The sequence below is a fragment of the Neomonachus schauinslandi genome, chromosome 7 (genome assembly GCF_002201575.2).
Source record: "Neomonachus schauinslandi chromosome 7, ASM220157v2, whole genome shotgun sequence".
Classification (NCBI taxonomy): domain Eukaryota; kingdom Metazoa; phylum Chordata; class Mammalia; order Carnivora; family Phocidae; genus Neomonachus; species Neomonachus schauinslandi.
In genome coordinates, this window is record NC_058409.1 from 91,360,127 (window position 1) to 91,379,915 (window position 19,789).

The 19,789-nt window shown below is 43.3% G+C and overlaps 1 protein-coding gene across 7 annotated transcripts in view; it reads right to left on the reverse strand.

Moving 5' to 3' along the window:
* Positions 1–7,926: 7,926 nt before the first annotated feature.
* The window catches only part of KCNIP1 (potassium voltage-gated channel interacting protein 1), a 330,114-nt gene continuing 318,251 nt past the window's right edge, over positions 7,927–19,789 (reverse strand). For 6 of the 7 annotated variants that reach the window (XM_021698216.1, XM_021698208.1, XM_044916843.1 and 3 more), the window contains 5 exons: positions 18,267–18,337; positions 17,455–17,562; positions 12,355–12,459; positions 11,398–11,460; positions 7,927–7,974 (listed from right to left, as the gene is read on the reverse strand). In XM_021698216.1, coding sequence (XP_021553891.1) covers positions 7,927–7,974; positions 11,398–11,460; positions 12,355–12,459; positions 17,455–17,562; positions 18,267–18,337 — 395 coding nt within the window. Of the gene's footprint in view, positions 7,975–11,397; positions 11,461–12,354; positions 12,460–17,454; positions 17,563–18,266; positions 18,379–19,435; positions 19,449–19,789 lie in introns of all 7 variants that reach the window. The other variant, XM_044916842.1, reaches the window with a different exon arrangement.

Sequence of the window (19,789 nt, forward strand, 5' to 3'; positions counted from 1 at the left end):
CCTCCCCATCCCCAGACAACCACTGATCTCCTTCCTGTCACTATAGTTTGCATTTTCTAGAACTTTATATTAATGGAAACATCCAGTGTGTACCTTTTTTTTGGTCTAGCTTCTTTCATCAGCGTAATTATTTTGGGATTCATTCATGTTGTTGTGTGTGTCAAGAATTTATTTTTCTTTACTGCTGAGTTGTATTCCATTGTAGGGATATACCACAGTTTGTTTATCCATTTCCTTGTTGAAGGACAGTTGGCATTAGCCTGATATATTACCAGGGGAAAGTGTGGTAATAGAATTTAGTGCAGAGGTTGCAAATTCTGGAATGCTCTGTGCCACCCCTGTGCCAAATGCATCTGCTACACTTGTTTGGTTGGGTCTGTCTGCTGTCATGGAACTAGTTGCCAGACTACAAAAGTTGGGGGATTTCACATGCAAGTCCAGATTTTCAACTTTACTGGAAGAATTTTTAGGTCTGATAACTGGGTCCACATTCCAGCGACATGACAGCAATCCCTAGAGCGGTGGCATAATTGCCTCCTTTACCCTGGGCATGTATTCTCTGGGTTGCCACTAATTTCTTTAATCGCCTGGCTCCATATACTCTTTGAACCTGGCAGTTTCTGGCTTAGCGATTAAGCTCAGCAGTCAGAAAGTCCTGGGTTCAAATTGCTCTGTCACTTACTAGCTATTGGATCATGGCCAAGTTACTTAAACTCTCTGAGCTCCAATTTCCTCATTAGTAAATGGGATTAATAACAGAAACAACCTCAGGGTAGTGAGAATTGAATACATATGAACTATTTAGCATGCAATAAGTGCTCAGTAAATGATATTTAATATTCTTGTTATATTATGGTCGCAGAGTAGATGGCAGAACAGTACAGTGGATATGGCACTAGACTAGATTTCTCGTCCAAGCTCTGCTACCAACCAGCTATGTAGCTGTGGGCTTTGGTTGACCCATCTATTGTATGAAATAGTGGGAGATCAGTTAGCATGTGTCAAGTTGCAAGTGGCAGAAAGTTCAATTCCATCTGCCTTAAATAATAAAAAATTAATTTATTGCTGTATGCAACACAAACCACTTGTGGGACATGTAGCTTCAGGAGAAGCTTGATCCAGCAGTTCAATGAAATTATGGAGTCCATTTGTTTCATCTCTCTGCCTTGACTTCTGTGGTATGATGTTCATCTATAGATTGGCTTCTCTGCAGGTTACAAAATGATTGCCTGTATGTCCCAGGGCTACGTGCTTATTCATTTGTGTCCAGCAGGGAAGAGTGACTTTGTTTCATTGTTTTCAGTAATGACTCTAAAATTCATGCTGTTTGCATTGGCTTAGGCCTTAAGCTACCCCTGAACCAGTCACTGTGCCCAGAGGCATGGGAAAAAATGACTGGCTTAGTATAGGTCAAGTGTTCCATTCTAGAACTGAGAGTGCAATCAGCTCCTCCAGTCTCATGGGTCCTCAAAAGTCCACTCAGTGGGACTGGCTGCCCCTAGGGTTTTCCCCCGATCTTCAAGATCTGGATTTTTTGGTCTCCAGGCAGTCCCTGGACTGGAGTGCAGAGCTTGTGGAGGTCTGAGACTTAGATTGGGCTTTATTTTGATGTGGAGGGACATGCTGATTTCAGCTCCTCTAAGAAACCCATATGGGCATCTTTGCACATGTCCTTGGCATTATTCCCTATAGAGGAAGAGTAATTTGGCTTGAATGCATGGACTTGTTTTCATTGCTTTTTACTAATAGATTTCATGGCAGCTGCTTTCCAACACCTTCTGTTGTTTGTGTATCATTAGAGCTCATTTTAGGAATAGGTGGAGAATGGTCTTCATGCTCTCTAAGAAATGGAGCTGGGCAGAGATTTTGGAGCTTGGCATGCTTTTAAGCCCATTTCCAGCTGTGTGGGCAGGTCCCTTCATGTCTTGGGGCATCATTTCTTCATCTGAAAAACAGGTGCCTAGAATTCTTACTTCACAGAGTTGTGAGATTCAAGTAGGATACCATCCACAGACAACCTGGCACCCAACAGTGGTCCCCAGTCCCATCTACACTTCCTCCTGGGAACCTCTCCAAGGGGCCTTTCTGGCTTCTGCTCAGAGGATTTACTTAGAGATGTGATGTTAGAGAACCACAGGATGGGTCATAGTGGGATTCTGTATTTCGAGACATTATTTCTATATTGGAACAAGGGATAGACTCTTGAATTCCTGAGCTAGAAATGATAGTAAGCTTAGGTCCAGATTTTCTGTAAATGCCTGGTGATCCTTCCCACCCCTGGCCCACCTGAGATCATGTCAAGATCAGCTCAGAGGAGCTATCCCTCCCTATCCTGTCTAGAGTAGCCTCCCCAGCCACCCCAGTCACTCTCTACCATGTCACCCTTGTATTCTCTTCATGTCACTTTGCCGAAAACTTTTTATCTATGGTCTGTTTACTCCCACTAGATATAAGGTTTGTAAGAGCATGACACATATCTGTCCTATTCAACATTTTAGGTTAGTTTCCTCCAGAAGCCAACACTGAGACAAGGATGTGGGATCCAGTAGCTGATCTGGGAGGAGATCCCAGAAGCAATGGTAGGGGAGTACAGGAAATGAGAGAGGGAAGGGAAGGAGGTCAATAAGGGGTACACTGTTGAGCACATTACTGCTGTGGCTATTAGGGCTCAGTTCTGCTGGAGAAGTCGGGAGATGGTAGAGAAGGTACCCCAAAGTCCTTCCTTTGGAAAGGAGATGGGTCTGGGGATATTTATACACCAGCTCTCGTCGGCCATTGCTTAAGGGCTGCTCCAGGGAGGTGTTAACTACCTGATTCTCCTGGCCTGCCCTGCTCACAGGCAGAGTGCAGCCTTTCCAGCCAGCATCTATCTCTGACAGAGTTATAGACAAAAGTCCCAGGCATTTCCAGGTGGCACAGTTGTGTCCAGCTGTGTGGTAACAGTGAGTGTTGAGGCCTTCTGGGTAAGACAGCCTACTGACGAATCCCCATCAGTAGGCACAATTACTGGCAAACGGTGACAATGTGTTGGATGATTCAGGAGGAGCAGGATCCCTCCAGAAGGACAGGTTGGAGGTGGGTGTCCTAAGTGGAGAGCCTTGTTTCTCCAGTATCCCAAGTGCTGAGAGATGCACGGATTCACGAAACACAGGCCTCTCTTTGTTTCTGTGCTCCGTTGAAAACTGCAGTGTTTATTTATTCCTTGTTCTTTTATTAAAAGCTTTTTGTTTGTTTTAATATCACTCTTTTAATTAAGTTTTAAATTTTAATTCCAATATGGTTAACATATAGTGTTATTTTAGTTTCAGGTGTACAATATAGTGATTCAGCAATTCTGTACATCACCCGGGTGCTCATCACAAGTGCACTCTTTAATCCCCATCACCTGATTCACCCATCCCCCCCACTGCCCTCGCCTCTGGTGACCAGCAGTTTGTTCTTTAGAGCTAAGCGTCTGTTTTTTGGTTTGTCTCTTTTTATCTTTTTTTCATTTGTTTTGTTTCTTAAATCCCACATGTGAGTGAAATCACATGGTATTTGTTTTTTTCCACTGACATCTTTCACTTAACATGATACCCTCTAGCTCCATCCATGTTGTTGCAAATGGCAAGATTTCACTCTTTTTGATCACTGAGTAATATTCCATTGTATATATACACCACATCTTTATTCATTCATCAATCGATAGTCATTTGGGCTGCTTCCATAATCTGGCTGTTGTAAATAATGTTGCTATCAACATAGGGGTGCATGTATCCTTTTGAATTAGTATTTTCATATTCTTTGGGAAAATGCCCAGTAGTGTGATTACTGGATTATAGAGTAGTTCTATTTTTAACTTTTTGAGGAACCTCCATACTATTTTCCAGAGTCACTGCACCAGTTTGCATTCCCACCAACAGTGCACAAGGGTTCCTTTTTCTCCACATTCTCGTTGTCACATCGTTTCTTGTGTTTTTGATTTTAGCCATTCTGACAGGTATGAGGTAATATTGCATTGTAGTTTTGATTTACATTTCCTTGATGATGTTATGCATCTTTTCACGTGTCTGTTGGTCATCTGCATGTCTTCTTTGGAGAAATGTCTATTCGTGTCTTTTGGGTTGGATTATTTGATTTTTGGGTGTTGAATTGTTTCCTTATTAAAAGCTTTGATGAATGGTAACCCATACCCTTGCAATTGCTGCAACAGGTTGCTCCCTACCCCCACCCTGAGGACAACCAACTTTCTTTCTGTTGATTATTCATCTCGGGACCAATTTTGAATCTTCCTTTCATCTTGATTTCTCTCTGAATATCTCCAGATGCTGATTTTCCTCTTGGCATTGGGTGTTCAGGACTGAATTGGGTTTCTTGTGGTCTGGCCAGCACAGGAAGAAGGGTACCAGCCCTTCCACTTTTCTACAGCAGGGGCTCTTAGCCCTGGGGGTACACTGGAATCACCTGGAGAGCTTTTAAAGCATAGTGGGCCCCACCTGTAGAGGTTCTTATTCAGTTAATCTGGAATAAGGCCCAGGCCTCTGGCACTTTAAAAATTTCCCCTTCTCTAAGGGGAACCCTCCTACACTGTTGGTGGGAATGCGAGCTGGTGCAGCCACTCTGGAAAACAGTATAGAGGTTCCTCAAAAAGTTGAAAATAGAGCTACCCTACAACCCAGCAATTGCACTACTAGGTATTTACCCCAAAGATACAAATGTAGTGATCCGAAGGGGCACATGCACCCCAATGTTTATAGCAGCAATGTCCACAATAGATAGACTATGGAAAGAGCCTAGATGTCCATCAACAGATGAATGGGTAAAGAAGATGTGGTATATATATAAAATGGAATATTATGCAGCCATCAAAAATGAAATCTTGCCATTTGCAATGACGTGGATGGAACTAGAGGGTATTATGCTAAGCGAAATAAGTCAATCAGAGAAAGGCAAGTATTATATGATCTCACTGATACGAGGAATTTGAGAAACAAGACAGAGGATCATAGGGGAAGGGAGGGAAAATGAAACAAGATGAAACCAGAGAGGAAGACAAACCATAAGAGACTCTTAATCTCAGGAAACAAACTGAGGGTTTGTTTGGAGTTGTGGGGGGTGGGAGGGATGGGGTGGCTAGGTGATGGACATTGGGGAAGGTATGTGCTATGGTGAGCACTGAATTGTGTAAGACTGATGAATTACAGACCTGTACCCCTGAAACAAATAGTACATTATATGTTAATAAAAAAAATAATTACAATACATGTAAGTCAAATCATGCTATACCCCTTCAACTAATACAGTGCTGTCATTTAAATAAAATTGGGGGAAAACACACACACACACACACACACACACATTTCCCCTTCTCTGTTCCCCAAGTGATTATGATATGCAGCCAGAGTAAAGATACACTGGCCTAGACCTTATATAGGTATCTAACACAAGCATCTGAAAAGGTCAGAGGTATTCCTAGCTTCAGGTCCAGCTTGATCCAGCAGCTCAGTGATCTAATCAAGGTTTCAATTTCTGGTGTGTTTTGTTTTGTTTACACATCTCTGCCTTGCCTTCTGTGATTCTGGTTTATCTGCTCTTTGGTTATCAGATAATCCCTCAGAATTCCTAAATCACTACCAACATGTCCTAGGACTGCATACTATCTCATTCATGTCCAGTAGGAGAGAGACCATCTTTGTCCTCTTGTTCCCAGCACAAATCTTGTGATTCATGCTGTTTGGACTGGCTTTGGTATCAAGCCAATCCCTAAATCAATTATTATGGTTAGGAAGATGGCTCAGATCATGTGCTCCATTCTTAGCACTGGGTGTGGTCAGTTCCCAACCTTAGCTCTGGATGTACATTACAATCACCTGAGCAGATTCTAAAGAATCCTGATGCCCAGGCCTCACTGATAGAGATTCTACTTCAATTGGTCTGGGGTGGGGCCCGGGCACTGGCATTTTTTAAAGTGCCCCAGGTGATTGTGATGTTCAGCCAAGGTGGAGAACCATGGCTTAGACATTGTATAGCCTCATGGTGCAGGTTCAGACCACCCACATGGGAAGGTTCACAAGTACAGATCCTCTGCTTGGGCCTAAGTGTATGTATGCCTTGCGAGGGGCTGGCCACACGTCTAGCAGCCCTAGATGACCACATGGCAGCACTCAGGAGGCCCAGAGAAACAGAGCTGCATCCTCTACAATTTCCAACCGTGAGAAATTGTAGCCAGTGGCAATCAGACTGGGAGTATTTCGTGCATGTGTGACATTTGGTGGCCTGCTCTCGCTTTGGTCCATGGGCACTTATGGCTTTCCCCTTCAGTGCATCTGTTTCCTCATCTGCTATTTGGATTCAAATACCCATGCCTCTTTGAACTGACTACAGATGAATGAGATTTGTGTGTGTACCTTCAGTTCCTTGGGGAGAGACAGAATCCCTTGGCAGGAAGGCTCTATGATGGAGTGGGAAGAGTTTTATCTCTATGGAGCTGTGCTACCCTAGGTAGGTGCCCTTACCTCTTCAGGTCCAAACCAGGAAAATGAGGACTCTATCTCCCAGAATGCCCTACATCAACATGAAATGAGATAATGTATGTAAGCCCCTAGTGCATTATCTGGCACATAATAGGTATTCAGTAAATTGCTTTCCTTCCAAGAACACCATGGTTAGCTCTTCATCTTTTTTAATGTGATGTTAAATGGGGACTCTAAGACATAGTGTCCAACATAAGTAATAATTTGTTGCTTTTGGTTGAAGCCACTTGGTCAACCTCTGGACTCCAAGCCCCTCAGCAGGAGCTTCTGGCCACCTCTTCATCTCTGTATCCCCAACCATATTATATGAGGCTCCAGACTTTCTACAGCTGAGGGTCTTGAGAGTGGCAATCTTGTTGGAAGGAAGGTGTTGTGGGGGGGGGGTCGTCTCATCTTAAAGACATATTTGCTTTTAGTCACAGTATTTGCATTTAAATGAGATGCTTGCTTGGGGGTAGTGGAGGATGATGACTGATTGGCACTGGGTCTGGCACAAAGTAAGTACAAATAGCTGGATGCCAACTGAATGGACGAGCCTTCCGTTTTCACAGCTTACTCTCCTGGCCAATTGAGTTATGGAGGAAATGAAGATTAAGAGTGTAAGAAATAGTTCTGTTTATTGATTAGAACATGGTATAAAATTACAATTTGCAGGCATTCTGGGCTTTCTGGGAGGGGCATGCAGTGCTAGGCTCTAGCAGGAGATGGAGTGAGGGCATGGACCACTGGGCATTGGCTCTTTTCCTGGGCACATCAAGGGACTTGCACTACCAGTACAGATGCCAGTGTGAGAAAGAATTATTGGTTCTTGCCTCTGGAAACAAAGGATTTGGGCAGTTTGGGTCACCAGACAATGCCATGCTTAAGAATTCAGTTCTATCCTACATATGTTAGGTGCTGGCTCTCCCAATCTAGTCATATACGGATTCATATTGTTCTGTATAATGCTCATTCTTCCCACCAAAAGAAGGGAAACAGGCACATTGGTTTGGGAGGCCACTAGAGGATGGTGTGCATTTGGCTCAGGTCATCTTGCTTCCGGATACATCAAGGTCTGCTGGACTCAGAGGCAGTGGGCTGGGTCACGCAAGCAGAAAAGTGTGCACTACTGTTTAAGCTCAAGCAGAGGGACCTTCCATAGGGCAGCAGCATGAAGAGATGAGCATGCTTCCAAAACAAACCCAATTTCATCTTCTCTCTCTCAAGAAGACGGAGAAGGGAGAGTTTGCAATCAGAGACTGAGCCATGTGATGCTGGGTTCCATAGAAAGTCTCCAGTGGAGAATTCTTCCAAAATGTAAAAGGTGTTTCTGTCCCAAGAGTCGGTGTGCAAAATCAGAACAAGGGCAGATCAAGGTGTTAAGAGGTGGTTGTTCAGTACAATGTCTCTGAGAGCTGGATGGCTATGTCCATAGTCACATGACATTTTGGAATAGCTGGAGGGACCTCATGATGTTGTCATCCTGGGAGGGGAGGAGAGGGAAAAGAGAGGATGGTTAGAACTCTCTGAGGCTCCTCCCTGAGAAGCTCTGTAATGGTGAGCACGTCTCTAGTGTGGGTTTCCCATGCAGAAAGAATGCTGCAAGGGCACTAGAAATAGGAAAAAAGAGTGGGGGCCCAGAGAGTGAGCAATTCAAGGCAAGAAGCACCTTCTCTGGCCTTAGGAAATTTTTGTTGTTGTTTCTTAAAATTTTATTTATTTATTCATGAGAGAGAGAGAGGAAGAGGCCGAGGGAGAAGCAGACTCCCCACGGAGCAGGGAGCCCAATGTGGGACTTGATCCCAGGACCCTGGGATCATGACCTGAGCTGAAGGCAGACTTAGCCTTAACCGACTTAGCCACCTAGGTACCCTGGCCTTAAGAAATTTGTAAGAAATAAAGTATCGAGTGAAACAGTGAATATTATAAGAAGCTCTGCGCAACTGCATTTTATCAAATGATTTTTCGACATCTACTGAGATGACTGCATTTTTTAAAAATTCTTTTATGTTATTAATTATATTGGTTGATTCTTGGATGTTAAACCAAACTGGCATTTCTGTAATAAACCTTTCTGTTCTTTTTTTTTTTTTACATATTACTGGATTTGATTTTTTACTCCTATATCCAGAGGGAATATATTAGCTTGAACATTTTATTTTGTAATGGCTTTGCCATGTTTTCATATTGGGGTTATGATAGCTTCATAAATCAAGTTGAGAAGTTTTTCCTCTTTCTCTATTCTCTGAGTTTGTGTGAGATTAATATCGCTTATTCCTTGGAAAGAGTTTGAAAGAATTGATGGGGTAAGACATCTGTGTCTGCCATTTTCTTTATGGGAAAATTTTAAATTACAGATTCAATTTCTTTAACATACATAGGACTACTCAGATTTTCTATTTCTTTTTGTGTTAGTTTTGATAAATTATATTTGCAAGGAATTTGTGGATTTCATATGTTGTCAAATTTGTCAAATAATGAACTATTATCTTTATAATCTGTAAATCCTGTAGCATTGTTACCCTTTCCACTCCTGATACTGATAGTTTGAGCTTTCTCTCTCTTTCTCTTTTGTTTAAATCAATCTTGCTAAGCATTTATCAATTTTATTAATTTTTGCAAAGAGGCAAATTTTGGTTTTATTGATTTTTTTATTGCATGTCTCCATTATATGTTCTCTATTTTACTTTTTTCTAGTGTATATTCTCTAAGAAATAAGTATTGAATGTAGAAAATCCTCAAATGCTTAGCTATTAAGCAACATACTTTTTTTTTTAAAGATTTTATTTATTTATTTGATAGAGAGAGTGAGAGAGCACAAGCAGGTGGGACAGTAGAGGGAGAGGGAGAAGCAGACTCCCCGCCAAGCAAGGAGCTCGATGCGGGGCTCGATCCCAGGACCCTGGGATCATGACCTGAGCCGAAGGCAGACGCTTAACCATCTGAGCCACCCAGGCGCCCCGCAACATACTTTTAAGTTCATGGGTCAGAGAAGAAAATATTTTGAATTAAAATATGATGAAAATATGACATATTAAAATATGTGGGATCTAAAACAGTACTTAAAGGAAATTTTATCCCTTTATGTGAACATACTGGAAAAGAATGGTTGAAAAGAATGACCTAAATCTTCATCTCAAAAAGCTAGAAAAAAAGCCCCCCAAATTAAATTAAAATAAAATAGAAGGAAAAAGATAATTTAGAACACAAATGATAAAACAGAAAGCAGACCTATAACAGAAAAAAAATCAACAAAGACAAAAGTCGATTCTAGGTGTTTGAAATCTTTTAAAAGTTGCTAGAACTTTTAAAGTAAGTCTATGGGTTCTGGAGTCAGGCTGCCTAGATTCAAATCTGGATCTGTCATTTACTAGCTGGGTGGCCTTAGGCCAATTATTTAATCCCTCTGTGCCTCGGTTTCTTTATATGTAAAATAGCATCGATCACAGTATCTACCTATGGGTGGGTTGTGAGCAAAAAGTAAGTGAATTAATGAATAGCTATAGAGGTTGCTAATGTGAGAAACTAAACGAATTTAAGAACTTCACTCACCTCTGAAGCAAAGTTAAAAAAGGACACCTAAGTAGGGCATAGAATTTAAAATTAGAATGATGGAGTTCAGGTTCCATCTCTGATCTCTGTCACCTACTGTGCCTTAGCCATATCTCTTAACTTTGCAATGTCTCAGTTTTCTCTTCTTTAAAATGGGCATGATCAGTTCTGCCGGTCACCCAGTTCATGATGATTAACATGTTGAAATATTTCTAGCCTTGTTGGTAAATAACTGCTGACCTGAGCCTCCCACCCAGCATCTTTCCCTCTGTCTCTCTGGTAACTGGTCCAGGACCCCCGGAACGCCCAAAGATCCGTCAGCTAACAGACTGGCAAGCTTAGAAGGGTCCCTTTAGGGCATGCTCCATGGCATTAGTCAAGGTCAGTTAAGAGTGGTCAATTCTCAGTCCACTCTCATTATTGAATATTTTGAATATCACCTTGGATAAAACGCCACCACCTTTCAGAACTGTTGTGAGGTGTATGCATATACCTGAAACTTGGTAGGTGCTCAGTACGTGTTGGTGACTTCTCCCCAGTTTTGTGCACCTGCAGCTCTAACTGGGTGAGCTCAGAGTGACTGCGTACTTTTCTGAAATAAGGTGGGGATGGAAATGCATTTTTCTAAAGCAGATGAAAGCAACTATTTCCAGTTCATTTTCTGGCAGAGACTCTGGGCTAGTCTATCCTTTCAACGAGTGACAATGTGGTCCAAGGACCTGCAGCACCAGCTTGACCTGGGAGAGCGTTAGAACAGTAGCGCCTCAAAGTCCCCTCCAGACCTATTGAATTAGAATCTACATTTTAACCAGATCTTCAAGGAGGTTGGGTTGCCCATTAAAGTTTTAGAAGCCTTGATCCCCAGGGCATTTGTGTTAAAACAAAGATTTCTACAGGACCCTCCCCCCCCCGCCCCCCATCTAGTGTTCATTTTCAGAATCATCTGGGCAATTCTTGGGTATACTACGGCTTGAGAATTACAGTTTTAGGTTTTTTTCCCAGCTACTCCCTTGTGGTCTGAGGAGTGGGTCATCGAGCCAGAAGCAGGTTAAAAAATGAGTGTTGCCCACTTGGGAAGTCTTTGGTTTCACAGAGACCCCCTCTGGGCTTTCACATCCCCCCCACCCCCAATCCTTCTCAGGCTGTCTGGCTCAGACTGTGTTTAGCCAAGACCAACCACAGGCCATTTGGAGGAGTGGAGATTGTTGGAATTCTGAGTTGCTGCTGGTGGGGTTGGTGGTGGTGGCTCTGACCTGAGGCCGCAGGTTTCTCATTCTCGCCCTCCTGCTGGTCCCCAGCCCCCAGATTTCCTTTCCCAGATCTAGAGGTTTTGTGCTCTGAGGTCTCTCCTTACCTCCTGACAGGATTCAAGAAATTCATCTAAAGTCACGATGCCATCTTTATTTTTGTCCATTTTCTGGAAGACAACAGGAAGAACTTTAACGAACCTGGTCATCTGCATTCCAAAACTTGCTCTTTGTTAACCACCTTTGCCCTGAGAATCAAGGTGGTCTTTCACTGGCCAGACAACTCCATCCAGGCCCTGGTTATAGCCCTTTGACCCCCATGAGCTTCCTTAAAATGGAAAGACTTGCTCCAGACTCTCATTACCTCATCACCAGATTATTCTGCTGACACCCTAATATGTGTTCCCCAGACTCTCTCCCAGCCTGTCCACCTGGCAGAGAGAACGCTGCTCATGAGAGGTTCGACTTCTTCTCTGTCACTTACTGTATGACCTTGAGTGAGTCTTTAAGCCTCTCTGAGCCTCAGCTTTTCCCATCTGCAAAGTGAGAGGATTAGACTAGAATGAGCTTGGACATTCTTCAAAACTTTACCACTAGCTTACTTTTTTACTAAAACACCATTCTGGTCATGCCACTCTTCCACTTATGGAGTAACTGTAGTCATCCAAGCAAGGCTAAACCTCTTCAATGAAAGATCTCAACCCAGCCCACCCTTGTTTCCAACTTTATTTCCCGTTACTCCCCAGACATAAAGCCTTAACACCTGCATAAACGTGCTTAATGACATCTTCTCTGGCTACTCTGCTCCACCAAGAATTTTTATGGAACTTAGAGGCTATATGGTAGCATTTATACTTCGTAATATACTTCCCTATTCTATTCCGTAGTATATACTTGCCTGCTTAATGAGATCATCTATTACTTGAGGTCAGCATATCTTGTAATTCTTTTCTGTTTTCTACAATGCTTAGAACAGAGTTGCACACACACCACTTGTTCAGATGCTTGTGGGTTGACTGGCCTACGTTGGGCTTAAAGCTCATGCACAGTGTGTGTGCACTTACCTGGAAGAAGACATCCACATGCTGCCTTGGAGTGTCTTCTTTGAGCACGGGATATGTATATTTCCCCATCATGTCATAGATGGCTTTGACGATGTCCATCATCTCCTGGAGAGATGATATGGAAGCACAGTATGGGAACCATGAGGTTTTTAGGTGACAGTTTGGGTCTTCTTGTTATACTTGTGAATGAAGGTGATCCCAGGGACTCTCTTTGGCTGATGAGAGGGAGTTAGAAAGCAAGCGACGGGGCTATATACTGCGAACCTCCTCCTAGAGAGAGGGTGGCGGGAAATTCTCTTCCCCTTCAGAGGCTCTTGGGTAGGTTACCTTTTCTTGAGCATTATCCTCAGTGAGGGGTTATGTGTGGGATTGGGGTGAACGTGTGTGTACCGATGAACTCACACCCCATTTTTGGAAGACCCTGTCCCCACTCCACAATTCCTTTGAATGGTTGGGTCCAGGTGGCTGTGTTTGTACTGGGTGACCTATCCCTGTGACCACAGCTATTTGGAACAAAGGTGGACATCTGACTAAAGCTGAGCTACTCTATTTTTCTGTGATGAGGCACAGAAATGTAATCAGGAGTGATAGAACTCTGGAGCTCAAAGGTCAAGTGGAGTTAGGGCCAGAGTAGGTGCCACAGGCAAGCCATTTCCAGGATTTACCTGAGTTTGAGTGAGAGCAGACACTAAAAGCTTCTGCAGAAGAGTAGAACTTCTGTGAAGAGTAAAATGGAGCAAATACACAGAAGGTAGAAGAGATGAGAAAAATGCAGGGAGAAAGAGAGCAAGAGGAGAGGAGAGGAGAGAGTAGAGGGAGAAAGGAGATGGCGCTGATGGGGGACAAGAAATGTTCTCATGAGCACATGCATGGGCACCTGCATGCACACACACACACACACTCACACACACACAATCTCTCTCACACACGCTCACACACAATCTTTCCCTCTCACACATACACACTCACACACACAATCTCTCTCACACACATATACACATTCACACACATACACACTCTCTCACACACACACTTTCTCTCACACACACATACTCTTTCACACACACATACTCTTTCACACACACTCTCACACACAAACACATACACACACAGTTTCTCATACACACACTCACACACACATATACACAATCACACACACTCAGAGGCTCTCTGAGAAAAACAAATGAAGAAGACAGACAGTTACAAAGACTGGGAGAAGCCCCAGATGGGCAGTGTCTCAGAATGGTTACGCTATAAAACCTCCTCTTGTGCCTCCCCACCCCTATATTGCTAGCAACTTGAATGTGTCATTTCTGCAGAAGAAAGTGTGACCGTCTTGATCTCAGCAATGCTGGAGGAGGGGGAGGGAAGAGAGAGGAAAGAAGAGGTGAGGGGAGAGAGAGAGACTGGAGACTAACAACCTTCTAGCTTCAGTGGGGATTTCACATGTTCCATCAGACTAGCTATACCTTTTAGGAAACCTCTCAATTTAAGCTAGTTTATGTTGATGATCTTTTATCTTTGTAACCAAAAGACCACTTTCTACAAAGTCTTTCTTGTTTTATGGGGCCTGATAGATGGTACAAATCCTGTCATGTTTTCTTTCTAATCTCTCAATGCTTCTCCGTACAGAGTAAGTGATCATTAAGTACTTGTTAAAAGAGTTAAGTTGTTCTTATTATTAGTGCAGCTCTGTTTCCTCAAGACTGTGAGCTCATGAGGACATATACACGATCCTTCATTGCTAAGGTCTCTGCATGGGCTAGGAACCCAGTAACTGTTGAGTGGCTCTGTGATGTTCTGATCACACTGGCCAAGCACAGTATTCCATGGCCCCTCCTTGTAATGCAGGAAAGAGGGTGTAGGAGGACAGCCTTGTCTTTGAGATCTTTGAAATAGTGTCTGTGGAGACCCAGGGAACGGCCTTTCTCCTGGGTTCCTTGTCTGCTGCTCCTCATTCCATGTGCTTATTTTATTGTTTTTATTCGTTTTTAACCTATTTTTAATAATATTAGACTTACACAAAAGTTGCAAGAATAGAACAGAACATTCATGTATACCTTTGACCCAGCTTCTCCTAACTTGCCAAAGCCCAGCACAGTGATCAAACCCAGGGAATTAACAATGCTACAACAATGCTATGCAGGGCTATTAACAAAACTATGGAGCTTATTCACATTTCATTAGATTTTTCCCTAGTGTCTTTTTTATGGTTAAGGATCCCTCATCCATCTAGTTGTGTGTCCCCTTAGTCTCCTCTAACCTGTGACAGTTTCTCACCCTTTGTCTTTCAAGACCAAGACACTTCTGATATAGTGCTGGTAAGTTATTTTATGTCTCTGTTTAGGTTAGTCCCTGGTTTTCTTATGATAAGATTGAAGTTATACATTTTTGACAAGAATACCATAGAAGTGATATTATATCCTTCTTGGCACATCATGTCAAAGAGGTACAGGGAGTTGATATATCTTATTAATGGCGATGTGAACCTTGATGACTTGATCAAGGTGGTGCCTGCCTGTCAAGTTCCTCCACTGATTTTAGTATCTTTCAGTGGGTCTTGCCTGCAAAAATTATTATTGTGGTACTTGCCTAATGCTGATTTTGTATTTCCTTTATTCCTTCTTTATTTATTAATTGGAATTCTTCTTTAAGGAAGAGTTGTCCCTTATCCCCCATTTGTCTATGAATTCAATTATTTATTTGAATACATATTTATTATTTATTTGAACACATATTTGAATATATATAATCTGTAATTATGTATATATAATTTAGTAGGGACTCATGGATATTTTCTTTATTTTATAGCTTATAATCTAATATTAACATTTTTAATTTTGTTGCTCAAATTGTTCTGTTTTGGTGATTGGGAACTCCTTCAGACTGATTCCTGTAGCTTTTTGACATGTCCCATCCTTTTCTTTTTTTCTTTTTTAAGCACTTCAATATTTTCCAGCACTACAAGGTACTCCAGGCTGATCTTGTATTTTCTTGTTCCCAGTCCTGGAATCACTGACTTCTGCAAGGAGATTGATTCCTTTAATTGGAGGATGGTGTTCAGAAACCAAGGTCTGGGTTCAAGGTATCCTCATTGCTAGAGGGTGTCATTGTCTTAGGCCCTCCCAATAGAACTAGGAGATACACGTCTCTATCCATGTGTTTATTTTTTTATTTTTTAAAGATTTTATTTATTTATTTATTTGACAGAGAGAGAGACAGCGAGAGAGGGAACACAAGCAAGGGGAGTGTGAAAGGGGAAGCAGGCTTCCCGCTGAGCAGGGAGCCCGATGCGGGGCTCGACCCCAGGACCCTGGGATCATGACCTGAGCCAAAGGCAGACGCTTAACAACTGAGCCACCCAGGCGCCCCTCCAAGTGTTTATTTTAAAATGTCTTCATAAGTCCCTCACATCCACATTATCATAGGTTCTTTCCTGAGTACCTTTATTAAGAGAAAGGATTTAAAGACCAATTTTGATTGCTCTCTCAGGATTTTCATTGCCTAATTTGGATGAGATTATCTCCAAATGATTGCCAGGAGAGGTTCCAGTTGTCTTTTCTAGGAAGCACACTTTTTTTTTCTTTTAGGAGGTACTTTATTAATTCTGCCATCTAGAGAGGTCTGATGGGTATTAATGGTGACAATTTTGTCTAGTCTGCAAGTAAGAAAGAGGGAGCAGGACTTAGTGAGGTTATTCAGTGATGGAATTATGACTGCACCAAGGTTGAAAACTGTGTTGTAAGTCCCATTTTAGGGTCCTTTCTTTATATATTTGGTGAAGTAGTATTTGAATATTTTGGAGTATCATAAATTTGAGTAGGTATAGAAGCATTAAATTATTTACAAAATTGAGATAATATTATACATACTATTTATAAAGTGATTTTTATTTTTCTTTGAAGATTTTATTTATGTATTTGAGAGAGAGAACAAGCATGAGTGGAGGGGAGGAGCAGAGGGAGAGGGAGAAGCAGACTCCCTGCTGAGCGGGGAGCCCGATGCGGGACTCGATCCCAAGACCCCAGGATCATGACCTGAGCCGAAGGCAGTCGCTTAACCGACTGAGCCACCCAGGTGCCCCTATAAGGTGATTTTTTAAATGTAATGTGTCAGATGAATTTTTACATCTTCTTACTTTTGTGTGACTTTAAATGGCCACCTGTTATTCCATTACATGAATTTACTGGAATTCATTGAACATATCTGTTACTAGTGGATATTAGGGTTTTTACACTCAGGGGAATCATCCACCACTTTATTTTCAGCACCTAGAACACCTTACAAGCCCTCAAATATACATTGAGCAAATACTTGACTGAATGAATGAGGCATGAACATTAGAGAGCTCAGCAGGGTTGAAGTGAAAATTGGAGATGACATTTGTAGCTCTAGACACTGCGCCCAGCACGTAGAAACTCGGGGAGTGGGATGTTACAGGGTCCAAGCTGCAACTGAGAGACCAAGATACAGTAGGTATCAAAGTGAGTTTTGAGATAGACCTGTGGGTATTTCATTGTCTAGACACCACATGTAACTCCGAGGATCTAAAAGTGTCAAGCAGTGAAGAGTCAGAAATTGTTTGTGATGTGTTTAGAGATAGCTGCACCTGCCATCATCCCCTCCTATGGTTTTATTAGTAGGCAAAATAGATTGTGGCCAATATGATCCTATTATAGTCCCCTCTTCCTCAAAAATGTCCCTTCTCTTCTAGACGGTGTTTTCAACTCGATCATTCCAACTTTCAGTTTTAACTTGCGGCTCTCAACCTGCTAAATGTGGGTTCCCCTGGGAAGAGTAAGTCTACACTAAAAGCATTGACACCCTTTTGGAATGTGCATTGAATATAAGGGACCCAGTGACAATGAATGAATCTGCTTAATCCTTTCTTGAGTGCTTGGGAACAGGGCAGGGTAGAGCAATGGGGGAGGTCAAAGGTGACCTTCTTCCTTTTGCCAGGAATCAGCTCTGTTAGCCCCAAAGCAGATCCCTCTTCATTCAGACAACTTCCTCCTCGTGATTGTGACTGGGGCTGTTTTCTGCTTATAATTAGATGCCTTCACTGTAGCTCTTTCATGCCCCTCGCCTCAGCTCACTTACCTCTTTGTTTATGTATCCATCTTTATTGATGTCATACAAATTAAATGTCCACCTTAGCTTCTCATGGACGGTTCCTCTCAGTAAAATCGACAGAGCAGTTACAAAGTCCTGACAAGTAGAAGAGGCATAAATGACATTAACCACCAAGCCATGGAGTGGGCCGCAGCTCTGTCTTCAGGTCAGACTCTATGACTGTTTGTACCGAATGGTATCTCCCATGTCCGCTGTCCCCTGAAGGATATGGCCTACCTCAGTGAAAGCAGCCCCCCTTCCATTCCCTACCCTGCCCATTCTAGGGGACAGAGTCTCTTTGAGGAAGAATGTGTGTGCTGACATCTCCAGACTCTTCTGGTAGTGCCTTATCCCACAGCTCCAATTACCCTAAGACTGGCTACAATCTACTACCTGAGTTCACAACCCTCTCTTACCACCTCCTAGCTCTTTGACCTTGGGAAAGCCACTCCATCTCTCTCTGCCTTACTGTCCTCTTCTGCAAACTGGTAATAAATCATAGAACTGGACCTTGTAGGGTTACTGTGGGGACTAAATGAATTAATCCATGCAAGGCACTAGTGTAGAGTCTGTCACATGGCTAGCTCCATGCATGTGAGCTATTCAGCTGTTATCTGTAGTCCCTCGAGGCCCTGAGCTCCTGGAGGGGAGGGGCAGCTGCTGCATCCTTCCCTATCTTAGGAAATGCTTGTTAAGTGGACAAAGGACTGAAGTGTCTGATGATCCAACTGTCCCTTCAATAGGCCACAGCTTAGAGGAGGAGGTGGGGGGGGGGCCCCGGGACTCAGAGACAAGCGTACCTCGAACTTCACAGAGCCTGTCTGGGTAGTGTCGAAGGCGTGGAAGAGGTAATGAGCATACATGCTGGCATCTGCAAGGCACAGAAGGAAAGGCAGGTGACGGGAGCCGGGGCTTCACAGAGGGGAGCGAGAACGCTTGGAAACAATAAGAAGTAGAAGAGGGTGCTGCTGGGGTGATGGGAAGGTGGAAACGGGGTGTGGGCAAACCCACTGTGGAAACTGGGACCCAGGTGGCTGTCTTGGGGTTTAGGTGGGAAGTTCTTACAGCAAAGACAGGCCCTTGCCCCTCCATCTAGTCTTCCCGGGAGAAAGACCCTCCTGCCTGCCTGGGTGGGTAATTCTTGGTGTGTGGGTAACATGGCAACTGTGTACAGAAGAAGCTCTCCCAAGTGGTAGTGCAATGAGTGAGCACTCACCAGGGAGCAGACAGACCTGGGCTTGGTTAGCAGCTCTGTCCCTATTTAGCTGTGTGACCACAGGCATCTAGCAGAATATCTCTTAGCGCCTTTCTCCCATCTCTTACAAAGGGATGTAGCAAGACCTATCTCTTCGAATTTTTGAAAAAGCATGTTAAATTTTTCACATAGTCACATCATCAAAACCATCACCAGGCCTGCCACATGATCAAAATTCAAAAAAATGTGGCTCAATAGAACTCGACAACAGTGATTCTGGGGCCTGTGTGGGGTGAAGCCGTACCTGCCCCCTGCAACTTGGGTAGGGACCCTGTAGTGGGTCCCCACACCTAGGAAGGCCCCCTCTGCTGCTGAAGAGGCCCAGGGGAAACAGAGCCTAAGAAATGTTCGGGACACTTGGATCTCCATTTCGTCAGGACCCAGGATCAGGGAGGGCTCCTGCAGGGGATAACTCTCGGGGGCAGGAAAGGAGTCGGCATGTGACACATGGAAGCCATGGGAAAAGCCACAGATGTCCTAGGCCCATGGAGCCAGAGCAGCTTCCTTCAGCAGTCAGGCATGGCAACACAGTGGCCATAGGCCTGGAGCACTCATTAACCTGGACTCAGATGCACTACTTTATGTTCCCTCCATCTTCTTGGATTCATTTATTTCTGCAGTCTCTGGTATTTATTAAAGTTCTCTTTCAAAATTCCACCTTGCCTCAGCTGTTGTGAGGGAAAGAATGGAGAGCTTGGGGCACAATGGTGGGACCAACAGGGCAAAGCTTTTCATCAGACGCTTGTGGGGTGGAATCCTGCTCTGCCACTTACTAGCTGTGTGACCTTGAGTGAATTGCTTAACTTCTCTGAGACGTAGTTGCCCCATTGGGCATATAGTGCAGTGCCTGCTGTCTAGAGCTGTTATGAGACTTTGTGATATTGCTTTGTTAATCTCTCCTCTCCTGGAAATGATCCATTTCAGAGCTCTTTTCTGCTAAAGCTTTAGCTAATTCCATATCTTGTAATAAGGGAGGGAAATCTTACCCTGAGTTGTCCTTGACCTTGAGGAGGAGGCAGATAACAAGAAGCATGAACTTGGAGGAAGAAAGGCTGCTCACCAGAGAGG